Raw genomic sequence first — 16,674 nt, 5'->3', positions numbered from 1 at the left:
GGCAGATCTGCTGTCCAAATACCTTAATTGCTCTATTCTTTACATTGTGTCCTGAAGACTTTCTCCCCCTTGGTAATAAAATCTAACCTCTGTGAAGGATGTAAGATGATCAGACTTTGGTATTTCAAGATCTCTCTGTGTGCACAATGGGAAACCTCTGGTTTCTTTGTCCAAACTATAGAATTTTGTATTTCTTCTGGGGTTTCTTCTTCTTTTTTTTTTTTTTTTTTTTTTTTTTTTTTTTTTTTTTTTTTTTTTTTTTTTAGCTATTTCTCTGCTACTTTTCTGAAATAGTTGGCGTTTGGTATAGTTTTACTATGGTTCTGCCAATAAGAAATTATTAAACACTCACACACTTTTGGATTACCAATGTGTATTTTCAAGGTTTAGAGCCATTGAGAGAGAAGCATCCTATAAAAACACAAGATTTTTTCTTACAGGATCTTTCCCACATATACCAGGAAAACTCAGGAATATTTGCAATTCCAGTGGAGAGAATGGACTCACAACAGGAATTCAGACAGGTATAAATTGAAAGATATTCATGACTACTTTCAGCCTTGGGAAACTCCTTTTCTCCAATTCTTGGTTCCCCAGAGGGGAAAACAAAATAAAATAAATATGTTATATTTGTAAAAGGACAGCTCCAGAGAACACTTTTAGTCCCATAACTACATTAAAAATGTAGCTAACATGGAATGGTATCCAGTTAAAGATTTATGTAAGGCTCTTATGAGTAGTTCATTCTCTATGTAGAATTTCAGAATATTAATTAACAGGCAAATAAACCAATTTTCCATGTATTTACAAAATTGCTAATAATGAAGTGAATACTATCTGCAAAACCAAATTAGAAAGCACAGGGAAACAGAATTCAGACAATGATTACTTGCTAGCTGGTAACATCTTCACATTTCATTGCATGTGAAAAGGAAAGTATAATTCAACACCAAAGTTTTTTTTTTTATTATTTTTTATTTTTTTATTTTATTTTATTTTAATCCAGTGACGCAGATAACGTGTATTTTTTTCAGCTTAATTGTCATGTTTTTCTTTTTCCAGGTAATAATCTTTGGGAGCAGAGGGATGAGAATTTATGGGAATTTAACATCCCTGTTTACTCTCAAAAAATCATTTCTAATGAAACCATGGCTTTAACCACTGGATCTCCTATTCCCACTTACAGAGTCTCTCCTTTTAGAGGATTTCTTGATCAGTATCCATCCTTTGAGTCGCAAACTGAGCTTTGTTTTTAAGCAGTATTGAACTTGATGCAACACAAGGAATAAAACCAGGCTGCCTCGTTTTTGAAGGTCTACATATCCTGTCAAGGTTTGCAGAAAAATCCCAATGAAGTGGGGAAAAAAAATGCTTTCAAATTCCCATGGCTTGCTTATATAGAAATCCCCTCTGGGCTAATGTCATGGTTTTCAGTGAATATGGATACACCAGGAATTAATTTTCCTTTGTATCTTCGGGTTCTTTTATGTGTTTTAAATTTTTTAAGTTCAACCTCAGCAAAAATTGAAAATACTACAACTTTAGCAATGGCTGTAATGAAGGAGGCGCTGAAATCTTTCTTATTTAGTATACTTCAGTAGGAAGCAGTGAAGAAATGTGAACTACATCCTTTAGTGCTAAAAGCTTTTTCAAACATTTTTTCCTGTGGCAATTGTGAGGGAAAAAGAGCTCAGGAAGCTCCGCTTTGTGGGTTCACATCCAAGACAGAAAATTACACATTTTAATTACGTGGGTGATGATGTTTTGAAACAAAGAGGTGAAAGTTGCCAGGATATTAATGAAAGAATACTATATATTTTTAAAAAAGATTCACTTATTATAGATTCACTTATTAATTATCCCTTATCATTACCTAGATGAACTGGAAAAAAATCAAGGACTAAAGAAGATCGATAATGTTCCGAGAGATTTACCTCAATAATTTAAGTAATAAGGCATAGTGAAGGCCTCACAAGAAGATACAGGCATGAACATTTGAGGTATCTACTTACAGAGAGAAAGAAAGAGAGAGAGGAGAAAAGAGAAAGAAAGAAAGAAAGAAAGAAAGAAAGAAAGAAAGAAAGAAAGAAAGAAAGAAAGAACGAAAGAAAGAAAGAAATAAAGAAAGAAAGAAAGAAGAGAAAAAGAAGAAAAAAAGAGAAAAAGAGAAAAAAAAAGAGAAAAAAAAAGAGAAAAAGAGAAAGTGGACCAGATCTATCATTTGAACATTTACCATTTAAATTTATTTTAAGAGCAATGCATTCAGACTTGACACTCGACCTCTGCTCAAAGGTCTGTGTTCAGCATCAGCTCAGGGGGGTCTCCTGCATCTAGTGACTTCCAAGGGACTTTGCTCACCCAACATATGCCAGGGATTTGGTTGCAATCCGAGAACACCCAGTGTCCTAAAACCTTATGTCATGAAGAACTTTATGAAACTCGGATAAGGTTCTGTTTGAAACCTGCAGGCTATGGAATCTGCTCTGATGGACTTTTCATGTCAATGAGGAGGACTTCTGAGACTGGAATGAGTGATGAACATTGAGAGGCTCAGGTAAAACGATGCCAATAAGTGGATACCAATGTATTTCAATCTGACTCTACAAGAACTGGATTATGCCACACACAGTGCAAAGTCACTGTGCAGATGTTGAGGAAAGCACAAGGAGAGCACAGGCATGGAATCAGTTCAGTTTATGTGAGTTCAGGGACTGTGACAAGAAATATCACCTCAGGTCCTCTGTTGGACACAATTGCATGTTGAATTCATCCATGAAGACAAAACAAATCAAATACAGATTGAGGTAAATACCCTCTAGAGGCAGATACCCTCTAGAGCAGTGTATGCCCAAGAGCTGGGAAATAAAATCAACTCCTTTAGTTTAAGAAGTCCCTGAAATTCCTTCTAATCTTATTTGTTTCAACCACCAAAATCCTCCCAGCTCCATGATATGCAGAGCACTCTGATGATCACAGCAGGTTATAGAGTCGTGGCCTTTCTCCACAGGAGGGGAAAAGGTGACCAGGGTGCTATGTTCACTGCTCTCAGCTCTGATCCTATAGGAGTGATTACCTATTAAACAATTTTCACTAATGCTTTTGATTCTAGTGACTCGCTCAAATCTGTTTTGGGATACTAAATTGTCGTTAACACCAATGAAGACATACCCAATCTAAATTTTACTTGAACTTGAAAAAAATCTATATTGGAAAGGAAATAAACTAGGAATACTTTTTCTCTAAAAGAAAGTGGTAATATGAACAAGGTAATTTTATGAACTCCTGGTGATTGTACTGTGCACCGTTTTCAGAGGCAATTCAGAACCAGTCCTGCAAGTCTGCATAGTGTGTGCAGATCCTCTACTAGCTGTGAGTTAATGTGGAGCTTATTTTTCATAAACAAGTACAAAAGGCACCACAAAACAAAGGCCATCAGTAAATTCTCAGCATGGTTTACAGACTTTAGAACCATAGGAAAAAGGAAGATTAAATTCAGAATAATAATGTGTGAATGTAACAGAATAGCATGGACTAGGACAGCTCCAGTGGAAGTTGTTCCTCTTACAATTTATGATCAAATGCTAGCATATTCAGTTTACAGCGGCTATAAACTGGGCAAAAGAGATTAAAAAAACCCAAAACAGTTGTATCCGTCTTATCTACATTATTCCAGGCAGGAGAGGAGAAAAGGGATGAGAAGAAATAGTGACTTTAGGAAGATCCCTATGTGATGTTCCTGGACAGAATCCATAACCATATTCCCCTCATTTGTTATCTCACTGTTAGCAATAACACCACTAACATTTCCTGCAGTACAACCTCATCTGAAGTGTTCCTCCAGAGCAAGCTTTCCAGAAATGCTCAAATTAAAGCCTACATGAAACCTTGGGTCTTTGACACCTTAGGAACAGTTTTAGATTTATAAACAGAAACATATTTTATGGAGAACAACGGTGTTTACCTGTTTCAGTCATGAGATGGAATAGTATTGTCATAAATAATTCTTCACCTTTTCTAGCACAAAGTAAATACATCTTTACTGCTATTCACCATTACTCATATAAAAATGGGGTTGAATAAGAGATCAAGGTTATACTGGCATTAAAAGATTTATTACAGCAACCCTTCCCTGCTGATCTCATCAGGTTTTCAAGGATTGAATTATGGGTGGTTTTTTTGTCTCTTCTCTTTTTTTTTTTTTTTCTCTTTAAATTATAATTCTGATAAAGCTAGATACAAAGCACCCAGAGAAACATTTTCTGATGAAAAATAGGGACACTTGCCAATGGAAATGTTTTTTAATAAACACAGAAATGAACAACCTGACACAATTCCCTCAATACTGGGAAAGACAAGGAGTCTGAAAGCTCCCTCCCGTGCTTCCTTTTCAGCCGCCAAGATTGTTTTCTCCAACCTGAACAGGACAAACTGCTGTTTCACCCTGGTGCTGCACTAGCTGCAGAGCCGGGCTGGTGATGAGGAGCAGGAAGGGCACAGCAGGTCAGTCACTATTAACTCCCCTGCTGCAAAGCCTTGCTGGCACCTGCACACAAGGTGCTCATCTGTCTTGCCTGTCTGTGGCTTTTTGATACTCTCCTAATCAGCACTGTCAGCAGAGCTCCCCGGATTTAGTTCAGGGCATTAATGCAGTCAGCACAGTGGCAGTGATGTGCATTTTAAGCAGCACACAGTGAGGATATGAAGTGATTTATCCACAGCAGCACCGCAGCTGCTGCTGACATGCTGGAAGGGGGTCTGTTCCATGGAGAAAAACATGTTTTATTGTAAAATATTCACATGATAGTGCAAATTGTTGTCTTGTAATAGGCTAGGAGAAAAAACGTTTGTTACAGGTTGCTCTGAAAAGAATTCTCAGCTTGACTGTGAGATTGCACCTTGAAGACAGACCAATTAAACGTTCAGGTTGTTTCTGGTTCCAGCCCATTTTATCTCACTTACGTGGATGCAGGTCCAGCAAAGCACCCTCACAACTTTGCTATTAAATCCTCTGCAAACTCTCCCTCCTGCTGTTTCCAGTCTATCACACCTCAGGGAAACAAAAGACACCTCTCAGGACTTCCTTGTACTCACCTCCACCTCAGCTCCAGACAGCCCTCTAAAAACAGCTCACCACCTTTGCCGTCCACAATGAGACTTATTCATGTACCTGCTTTAAATTAGGCATTCAGAATCAGAGATGCAAATTGGCCCACTAATTTAATTTGCCTCTCTGTGAAGAGATCAGATATAGGTTAGACCCTACTTGTATGGAAAACATAAATACAAGAATTGTTCGGCCCATGTAATGCTAATGTGGACAACATATGCTATGAGAATTATCAAAAAGCACCTACTTCATTTGGCTTTTGTTGAGAACTTTCAATTTATGCCTCAGAGAGTTTACATAATTTGACAAACTAAAAACTTGCTTAGTCTGTTCCTTCTTATTATTAAGTCATTATTTTAGTCCCAAAGGTAGTTGTTATGAATGCCCTTAACAGGATTATATGAATTATTCAAACACTGCCATGTTTAGACTGTCATCTCAAGAAGGAGCCCATAATCAATCTCACATTGTTCAGCTGTTTGTAGCCCTGCAAAACATCATCTTATTTGCTAAGTATTGATCAAATGAGCATTAACTATCTGAAACTGAATGTTATCTAAGAAACACTAAGGCCATTTATTGCTATTATTAGTTTCTTCACATGCCTTCAACTTGTGAAAACTCTTCCTGCCTTTGGAATGTTAATGGCTCTCAGAAAGAACTTCCCCACAATGTCTAGAAGACATCCTGAAGAACCAGCCTAAGAATATGTAAATAAAAATGCCAGTGAAAATATCTATGTGTATTTCCCCTTCTAAAATAGCTTTGATCAACAGCTTGTAGATCTAGAAGATGTGATGCCGAATCAGGTCAAAAGCATCTTTTCATCCTACATGAAAACAATCTTCCTTAGGGAAAAGAAGGGAATTCAAAAAGGTGCAATATTAAAATCACCATGAAAATACACTCAGGGAAGTTTCTGGTTGTGAAATAACTTCAGATATTGAGAGGTACTTTCTCTCATACGCTTTTTGTCTGCACTTTGGCAGATGCACTCTGGTAAAAACTCCAAAGAAAATCATGATCTTCTCTCTTCTCTTGAGCCCAAAAAGGACAACAAGGAAAAATTCCTGTTCTGTCTTCAGTGGGCTTTGTCTAGCTCCTATACATGTTCCCAGACCAAGAAGTCATGGTTTGAAAAGACATTCAATATATTGATTAGAGTGTTAACTATCTGAAATCTGACTCCCCTGGCCCTGTGAGATCCCTACTGTGAGACCCCATTGCATATTTCCAGCTTATTTTAACATAGTGGGAAACTAAAGCTAACTTAGTCCTTCCACCAGTCTAAACTTATTTAGTGATAATAGTGCTATCAAATGGTGCACAACCTCTATTAAAATATGTATCTTTATCCCCTTTCTGCATAGTCAAGGTAATCCTAACCAATCTCTCAGGATAACCTGTTAGTTGCTGAGACACTGATTGTGTGGGGAGAGAAGCCAAGGTTTGGGGTGGACACAAGGGGAGTGAAAAGCTAGTGAAGCACACAAGGAGCAGATGATTGATGTGATTGATGAAAAGACTGCACCTCTCAAATGATTTCTTAGCTCACAAACTGTTACAGAACAGAGAAAGTTGGCTCAAATTATTAATATCTCCTGAACCCTAAGAATTTGGCTATTTATTGAATCCCAACAACCAAAAGGTATTTTTTATTATCTTTGAAATTAGGACTCAAAAATAGATTTTAAAAAAGTTGATACAGAAACATTAAAAGTTACTCTTCAGTGAGATTTTCCATATTTATCATTTTTCCTTAAAAAACGTTATGTACATTTTTCCTCAAAATACTTTTTTCTTCTGCAAAAATTTGCAGGCAAAAATTAACTAAAAAAAAAAAAATTAAACATTGCTTGGTTTTGTGATAGACAATCTTTGAAAAGTCTCATTGAGACAGTCAAGGCTTGAACAAAATCTTTTTATCATAGCCACCCATGGAAGAAGAAAGTTCTGAGTGCAAGCGTGAAAAATATGGTCCCATTCTTCAGTTCACAGAATTCATGTGTGGCTTAAATTGGAAGGTCTTTGCGATGACAAACACATGCCACCTTTTCCAGGGGAGGTCAAGGAGGCTGAGTTGACTTCAGCCCTTGTTGTCTGTGGCAGTTCTCATGGTGCTTGTGACTTTCTGTGCTTCCAACAGCTTGGACTGCTCTGGGGCCATGGAAACTGAGGAAAGACAAACTTGGATTGAGAAATTGGTGAGTAGTAGGCCCAGAGGGTTGTTGTGATCAGTGTCATGGGGTCTAGTTGGAGATGTGCTACTGGTGGTGTCCCCCCATGGTTCAATACTGGGACAAAGAATTGTTTAACTTATTCCTCAATGGCTGGATGAGCAGTCGGTGCAGTTCACCGGTCAGTGAGAGGTCCTCAGTCTTTGCTGGCTACACACAGCTGGGATTAGAGGCCAAAACCCCAGAGGGGCTGTGATGCCCTTCAAAGGGACCTTGGCAGGTTGGAGAGATAGGGGGGTAAGAAATGTCTGAAACATATAATAAGGGAAATGCAGGTCCTGCACCTGGGCAAGAACAACTCCAGGCACCAGCACAGGTTGGAGGGGAACTCCTGGAGCGGCTCTGTGTAGAAGGACCTGAGGATTCTGGTGGGAAGTGAGCTGTCCCTGACCAGCAGAGTGTCTTGGGAGCAAGGAAGGGATTTGAGGGGACATTGAGAAGAGCATTGCCAGCAGGTGAGGGTAGGGATCCTGCCCCTCTGCCCAGGCCTCTGAGGGTGCATCTGGCGTGTGGTGTCCAGGACAGTGTCCAGCTCAGGACAGGAGGGACATGGAGCTCGTGGAGCAGGTCCAGTGGAGGGGCACAAAGGTGATTCAGGGCCTGGAGCATCTCCCTGTCCAGAAAGGCTGAGGGAACTGTGGCTGTTCAACCCGGAGAGGAGTCCCAGCTGAGAGGGGCCTCAGCCCTGGGTGTCCCTGGGTGTCCCTGGGTGTCCCTGTGCGCAGGGAGGGGCAGAGCAGGCCCGGGCTCTGCTCCAAGCTCAGCAGTGGCACCAGAGCCATGGGCAGGGACTGAGCCCAGCAATTCCCCCTGCACAGGAGACACAACTTCTGCCCTGCACAGTGCCCAGCCCTGAACAGAGACCAGAGAGGCTGTGGAGTTGCCTCCCTGGGGATATTCCAGAGCCCTATGGACACAATCCCATGTGGACTGGTATGGCCCTGCTGGAGCAGGGACGTGGGAGCAGGTAACCAACGGTGGTCCCTTCCAAGCTGACCCAGCCTGGGATTGTGTACATATATATGGCTGTCTACCACAACAAAAAAAATCTTGATATCCTGGCAGGTTATTTTACTTTTTCTTGAACTTTATTCCCTGAACCTTAGCTTTATTGAAATATATTTAAAAAACACTTTTCTTGAAGTCAAGTATAGCAGGACAGTAACAGTGAGTGAGGGACATTTACTTTGCCAGTTTTTAAGTGAGAGGTTAGGAGATAAAAATGACCCATTTTATCATCTCACAGATTTGGATGCTGTCCTCCCCACAAGGTGACTATGATACCCACACATCCTTCCATTATGGACCACCACACAGGTGCTGGGGCATCTTTTACTTGCTTCTTCCTGATACCAGAAGCCATGTGGACCCACATTTGTTCCTTTCGGTGTCACAGCTTCCCAAGGTTTTAATATCAGAGTGGCAAATGGGAAAAAAGGGAAAAAAAAAAAAAAATAGTTGAAATGGATGGTGTTGCAGATGCAGAAAATTAAGCATTTAAAAGTCCTGTTGCTTCAGTCCTTCAGCTACATTTTGCTAAGTAATTAAGGAGAGCTGGCACGGGGGCTGACAGATCATGTTATGGATGGTGTTCATAACAGCATCAAGCTTCAGTTGCCATGGGAATGCTGACTGAACTGACTGCTTTTGTGCACCCAGAACCTCAGCCCAAAGTTGTTTGAATGGGTCTCTGCGTGGGATGAAAACAGGAGGTGTGATATGAAATGGATACCAAGATATGGGGCACCCGGGAGTCTGGATGATTACACTAAGAAATAGGCTCCCAGTCCCTTTGTTTTCTGCTCTGAGTACATAAATTAGATTTCTGGCCTGTAAGCTAAATGTATAGATGCTGAGGGAGATCTGCAGAGACACTGGTATTGAGTTCACTGAAGTCAGTGAATTCACTGAAGTCAGTGAATTTACAGCAGGTTCTGGCTAGCAGACAACCTCTTCTAATTCCTGCTGATCAAAGGTCCTGCATGGCATTGTTTTAATTTGACTGCACTTTTCTTATTAGTTTCTGTTCTCCACAACAAAGGGCTTTCAGGTACTTACTGCCTCTCATCAATATCCTCCAAGGAAGTCCTTCTGTGATATTGACCCAAATTTTGAAGAATTGACATAAAAACAAAACAAAACAACCCCCAAAACAAACAAACAAACAACAACAACAAAAAACAAAACCCCCACAAACAAACAAAACCACCAAAACCCAAAACAAAACCAAAAACAAACAAAAAACCCCACAGAACTTTAAAAACTTTTTAGCATTTAACTTAGCAGGTTAAATCTTTCTATGTGCTGCACATCACCTTGCAGGATGACTCTGAGACTGCACATCATAAAGTTCGCCTGACACTGAGATGAGAGCTACATTAAGTGATATAAAACATTTAAGCTGCAGTGACAGGTATTTTTGGAAGCCCATACACCAGTGCTCATGAATGAGGAAATGAACTTTGACAAAATGAATGGCTTCACAGATGGCAGTTTGCTTGGAGCTCTCACCAACAGATGTTTGAGGGAATGTTCTGCAAGGCCTCCGTGTATTTTGGGTTTTATCATTTCATTAGCAAATAGCTATCACCTGGTGTGTACTTGCTCTTTGGAAGGTCTTGATGACAAAGCTGTTAACTATTTTCCCCTTGCCTTTTTTTTTTTTTGAGGAAAAAAACCCACACAATACTTGTTGGTTTTCTGCTGGGGGATAAGAATGATGGAACTTAAAGGTTTTTTATACAATTTTTGTGTGTGTCATAGTAGTTATGATTAGGTTTGGGAGATTCATAGTCAAAGATCTAATTATACCATGGAACTGAAAGTCCCAAAAAGGTGAGTCTGAGCACCAGAGGTGGGATTGAAACCAAAAGCAGTGTGGAGACACTTGTGTAAAAACCAAATTAAGCCTCAATCAAAATACAAATTCTACCTAACAATAAAAATATTGCAATATATTTAGACTTTTTTTTTAATGTATTCTTTGTGCTTTTTAAAAAAAGAAAGAAAGAAAGAAAGAAAGAAAGAAAAAAGAAAGAAAGAAAGAAAGAAAGAAAGAAGACTAAATAAATTAATTCTAAGTAAGACAGAGGTCAGGAAAATATTTTGCCCTGAATCTGCTGGGATAGGTCCATTTCCATCAGAGGTCTCTGCAGCAAAGTGCTTACTCATAGTTTCAAGAAATATAGTGAAGAAATTTTCTTAAAGCTGTGCTATGTTATATAATAAAGCTAAATTAAAATAGCAAGAAGTACTATTTACAAGAGACACACTGAAATGGTAAATAAACCAAATGTATTTTATTTTGGACTAGTGTACTAATAGATTAGAATTGCCAATCAGAAGTTAAGCACATTTTCCATAAAATGGTTGAATTTCTCATTATTGTGTTAAACCTGAACTTTAGTGCATGATTTCAGAAAAAACATTTGGGGAATAAATGAGAAAAAATATAAAATTATAGTTATCTTTCCATGTATTTTAAGTAAGACTTGTAGCTTTTCCATTTTGACATTACAACTTGACTTTCAAAAACTGATTAAAAAAAAAAAAAAAAAAGAAATAAAGATGGAAAGGATGAAGTCTTTGAAGAAGAAGAAACTCTAAATTAAATATTTGGAATCATCTTGCATGCAGTAGAAACTAGCAAAAAAAAGCTGAATAATCAGCATGAACCAACTTCCCACTTTTTGATTCTGCTACCAAATTGAGCAGTTTCTACCTGTTTTGCAGACTAATTCTTCAGTCTTCCAACTACTCACAATAATAAAATAAATATCTGAATATTTTATTTTAAAAAATGGTAACCATACCAATGTCTCTGGAGAGAGAGTTTATGCCACTTTAGTGAGGGATAACAAAAAAGGGGTTTTATTATTCTATTTAATACTTTACATTTACACACAGTAGTCTCCAGCAACAGGTCAGGTACTCAATCAGACACATTTCCCACATAGTAGCAGCATGATACTCGGTAATTAGTGCATTTTCTCAAAATTCTCCTGGTGTAAGCTATGCTCTAATCTGCTCTTGGTGGCTGTGGGTTGACACTTTGCAAAAATTATTTCCATGTCCAAAAGACCACAAAACAAAAGTTGTGAATAGGGAAAAAATTAATTAAGCAATATGAGGATGGTTAAAACTGAGAGACCAGCCTGGGAGTAATGAAACTGGGAGAGGGGAAGAGTAAGGGCACAGGCAAGGATTCCTAGGTTAGAATTCACTAGAGAGGAGTAACATTCACAAACTCCTGCTGGCAGTTTGTAGTAGAGATTTGCTGCCATTACAATTTTGGATATGGTAGAGGGATAACAGAAACAGTAATTTTGCCCATGGCCATATCTATTCTGATTCATATTGCCTTTAAAAGAGTAACCAATACAGGAATAGAAAAATACAGATGCAAGGAATGAATAGAGATGAAGTGAAACCAGAATAAAACAAACCAACCTGTTTTAAAGCCATAAATGCAAAAGCACAAGAGAAAAGAGAAACTGCTGTTAAAGAAAAAAAAAAGAAAAAAAAAAAAAAGTTGACAAAAAAGACTCATTACGCAGACAGTCAATGTGAGCATTTTAGTTATACTTCAGGACCAATTAATGAAAAAGAGATGCATGTGATCTTTTTTGTCATTGTATTTGCAAATGATGAAAGTTAATATCTCTAATAAAGTGCTAAGCCGTACACAGGTGCTTTTTTATCACAGTCAACCTGTGAGGAGAAACAGAGGTCAGGAGAACTTTAAAAAGAAGATATAACTTACTTAGGCTTTAATTTGCTTCCAAAAACATGGTCAGTGACCCTTTAAATCACAAGCCGATTACAAGCATTGTAGTGCCATTACTAATTACATGCTGAGAGTGTAAATTTAAAATGGCAATTTCAATTTTCAGATCATTGGGAGAATGCAGGAAAATGAAATTGCATACTAATTACTTCATGTGTATCAGACACCTGAAAGATTAGAGAAAAAAAAAAGCAACATACCTTCTGCACTCATTGCAAGTGAGTTATAAATAGAACACTCAAACCTTTTATTTGCAAGGCTGCATACAAGTAAAGAAATTAAATGACTAAGAAAACTGATAATGATGGAACAAGGAAAAAATAGCTGCAGGCCTGTACATAATCATACTTTGAGGGACTTTGTCCATTATACACTGCTTCCTTTAGAATTTATCTAGCATTAAAAGCTACAAGAAGGCAACAGGCGATTACTTCAGGTTCACTGCGCTAAATGTTAATTTACATGTCCTAAAAGTGGGTATTCTGGCTTTGTAACTTTCCACTTAATCTCTGCCAAGCACTCATATAGTTTTTTAGTGCCTTCTTCTGGACCAGGTGTTTTGTCACTCAGAGCAGCATGGAAAAGGTTCCATGTGCAGGCTGCTTCCAGGAGGGTCTGGGAAGAAGCTGGTGACACAACAGAATAAAAACCCAAGTGGAGGTTTTGATATCTTTTCTTCCATGAAACCAAAGGTAGCCAGAAACTTAGCCCACATCTGACTTTTTGTACTCCTCCACAAACATTTATGAAGCATCTCCCTGGGCATCAGAGAACCTGTGCTAAAATAAGACATGGGATTTCTGCTTTTCCTCTCATCAGAAACTGTTCACCCATACAAGGGTCAGACAGTGTTTGTTTCTTAAAGTTTATTTCATGCTTGAAGAACAAGACAGTGCTCTGATGTAAAGAACTACTAAGCATAAAATGTGAGTCTGTGGATGAATCCACCTTGCCAGGTGTAAACACAGTTTCTGCAGAACACCTAAAAGCACTTTTCCCTTGCAACTATCATCTCCCTAAAACATTTCAGATTTTCTGGCTCCAGATGCTTTAAAGAAAGTGAAAAGAAAGAAATCATCTCAAGATCTCTGCTCTGAAATTACAAGGAATATTTTTAATTTTGCCTTGAATTGAAAAAAAGAGGATTAAAAAAAAAAAAGCATTTGGCATGTTTTGTGAAAATGATAGACTAAAGTTTATTTTGCAAGAAAAATGAGAAGAGAAAGAAGGGAATGCTTAAAACACATTAATTATATGACATAAGCTTCTTTTTTGACACCTCATGGTTGTCAAAATTACAGAATAACCTGTACAGGACTGGAATAACCTCCAAAACAAAACAAAACAAAACAAGAAACCCCCCCCCCCAAGAAAACAAAACAAAACAAACAACACACACACAAAAAAACAACAATAAAAATTCTTCAGACCTGATGACATGGGCTAAGGTTTTAGACACATTTTCTCCACTGGCCTGATGTTCCTTGCAGGTAAGAGCAGAGGAAAGACTTCCCAGGGAACAAAGTCCAAGGGAGCCTGGCAGCTGCCCCCACGGTGCCAAGCCCAAATATGGAAGCATCAGACCATTAGATATCCCCATCTGGTTCATCTCCTCAAAAAGACATGTCTAGGGGGCAGTGCTAAATGATTTTGAAATCTTTCTCCAGCTCATTTAATAAAGCCCACATTCTAACACAGCCCAAAAGCTGACATTTTTATAATCCATTAAAGTTACATTAGCTTTCTACTCCCATGGAAAAAATTTTGCTCGCGTCCCCCTGCGTGATCCTTTCCAGTTATTTTCAATGTATAAATTTTACAGACTTCCTCTCATCTTTATGGAGGAAAACTGACTTACAACACATTGAAGGATCTTTGTGTTTTCACTCTACAATAAATAACAAGCAGTAACACCAGTTTTCCTTTTTCAGAGCTGACAAAATCCAGCACTCCCACTTGCACCAGTTTCAGAAAACTTCACCAAACAGTGCTTTGTGTTTGCTCTCCATACAAGAAAAATGAGCAGGTAATTCTGTATGCTTTTCCCCCCCAGATATTTAGGAGCCTCAAAAAAAAGAAAAAAAAAAAAAAGAAAAAAAAAAAAAAAGAAAGGAAAAAAAAAAAAAGTAGTCAGGGCAAAAACATTGAATGTGAACAAATATTAATGCTATGTACACCAAGGCAGCATCAAGAAGTGTCTGGCTGACACAGCTGACAGCATTATGGACACTTCAACTTAGTGCTGGCAGATAAAATGCTCCAACACCATGTTTTGTACATCCTGCCATGGGTTTACTTGGAGGGATACGTCTTCCTTACACATTGACCATGCTGATCAGAGCAGAAAAATTTTCCCATAACTGTATTACTCACTAACCTTTATTAACTAACAACTAAAGCTGCTAGAGCTCTTCCCAATCCATATATGACAAAAACACCATCCAAGCAAAGAGATATAGCAACCACTAGATAATTACCTTCATTAAAACACTGCTACAGGAGTCATACTCATTGCTTTTACTGAAGTCATTTTTTGGGCACCAAGAAATCCAGTTCACAGTGAGGGCACAGCCATTTGAATCACTCTAGCAATGACATCCTTGAGTGGGATGAGAAAATGCGTATTTTCAGCCCTATGGATGTGTCTGAATTAACAGCTGTTTCAAGATTAATTAAAGCAGCTCTTGTTACTTCCACTAATACTTAACCTGTGTGCCCAGAGCAGCTCAGCAAAGAGGACCAGCTCTTCCAGCATGCTTTGGCACTGCCAAAACCACACTTCAAGCACCTTTAGCATGTGTCAGGATATCTCTACCAAGAGATAATGCTGTGATATGCTTCTAAGGAAGCAAATGGAACATATGTGGAAAGCAGCTTCTTTGAAAGGAGCCTGTATAAATCTGCTTCCACAGTTTAGAGCCACAATGGAACATATGCACAAAGTTTTTTAAATTTAAAAAAAAAAAAAAAAAAAAAGGCCTGTGCATTTGTAAAGTCAAGATTATCACTGTGTTGCAACTAAATAGTCCCTTTTAGCCTCGGCTATGTCTCTGACAGTGAATAAGAATCTAGCTGCTTGTTAACCACTTGTCTTCATCAGTTTCTTAAGTGACACTGGCAATCGAATCAAGAATTTTTTTTTTCTTCCTCAGCTCCATCTGTTACCTGAATCCATGGCCATCTGTCATTTTCTGCAGCAGTCCAGGCATTCACAAGACCCTTCTTATTAAGCCGTGCATAGTAAGGGTACCACTTTTGGAGTCCAAAAAGAGCTCGGTGAGTGGACGATGCAGTGATTTGTTGGTTTGATACAATCCCTCCTTCTATCCCTAGTGGGCCAGAGCACCCTGGAAATGTGAAAAAAGAAAAACACAATTCAACTGAAATGATCAACTGTTCTGAATCCCAAGCCTCTATAATTACAATAGCCTACAAATAGATCCAAAATATGATGCTAAATGCAGCTTGGAAGAAGAAATTGTCTATATCACCTTTTTGTAGAAATGAAAAAAAAAAAAAAAGACATAAATATTGCTTGTGAATAAGTATTCTTGTTATAAAGTGAATGAAATGGATTAAACGTTCAATTTTTTTTAGCTTGTTCTAGCTGAAGACTTCTGAGTTCGGGTTTTATGGACACAATGAAAGAAAAAATCCTCACATACAAATATTGAAATGATTGTTAAATATAGATTTATAATTTTGTAATTACTGCAAAGTTCATTATTGTTGCTCTTGTCTCAAAGTTCAGTAGTTAACCAATGCTCTACAAATTGTTTTTGCAATTATCTCTGGAAATATGAAAATAGACCTTATCATTCAGTTACATTAAAAATATTTAAAGGTTTATCAATTTAATCAGCAAGCCTCAAAGTATGTATTTAACTGAAATACTCCAGTGTTCATAATTTTATGTATGGTACTCATCATTAATTTATTCACCAGAAATATTTGTAGACCTAATCTTTTTTTAAAATCAATATATTTTTGCATACATTGTTTTTTGAAACCACTCCTGGGCACAGGAACAAAAGCATTCAACTATTGTGAACAATCTGAACTGAGAAAATTATCAAAATTCATTATATACAAACAATTGGCAGTTTATGTACTATTCAACGCCCACCTACGTATCTGAGTTTTTCCTTTCCCCAGTTCTGAGGCAGAATCTGGAGAGAAGGTAATCACAGGAATTACTCTGGCAGCCAGTGTTACTCTGTTGCCCAAAACATCTTCTGCTTTGCAGGTTAGCTGCACTTTGGCCATTTTGAACACCACAGGAGAGATGTTTACTTACATTTCAGGTTTTCTCAGAAACCTGACAGTGTTTCACCTCAAGCAGTACCCAAAGATGAACTCTGAAATCATATTGTTACGAAACCCTCACACCACTTGGGCAGAGAGTCATAAATAATTTAATTCCTCATTAATTTAAAGGCACAGAGAAGAAAAAGTGACCAATGCAATTTGCTTCTCTCAGTCAGGAGGCAGTGCAGGGTAGCACAGTCCCCAGGCGTGGAGTGTCACTGATGATGGAGACAAAG

At 38.2% G+C, this 16,674-nt stretch overlaps 1 protein-coding gene across 1 annotated transcript in view; it reads right to left on the bottom strand.

The window, feature by feature from the left end:
• The window catches only part of EDIL3 (EGF like repeats and discoidin domains 3), a 226,267-nt gene that overhangs the window by 54,984 nt on the left and 154,609 nt on the right, over positions 1-16,674 (bottom strand). Inside the window, exon 5 of the mRNA XM_040091036.2 lies at positions 15,296-15,477. Within this exon, the coding sequence (XP_039946970.1) occupies positions 15,296-15,477 (182 nt within the window). The remainder of the gene's footprint in view (positions 1-15,295; positions 15,478-16,674) is intronic.

Source organism: Hirundo rustica, chromosome Z, assembly GCF_015227805.2.
Source record: "Hirundo rustica isolate bHirRus1 chromosome Z, bHirRus1.pri.v3, whole genome shotgun sequence".
In the NCBI taxonomy this organism is placed as follows: Eukaryota; Metazoa; Chordata; class Aves; order Passeriformes; family Hirundinidae; genus Hirundo; species Hirundo rustica.
The sequence above is the reverse complement of the archived record's forward strand: the minus strand, read 5'-3'. Positions and strand labels throughout refer to the sequence as shown.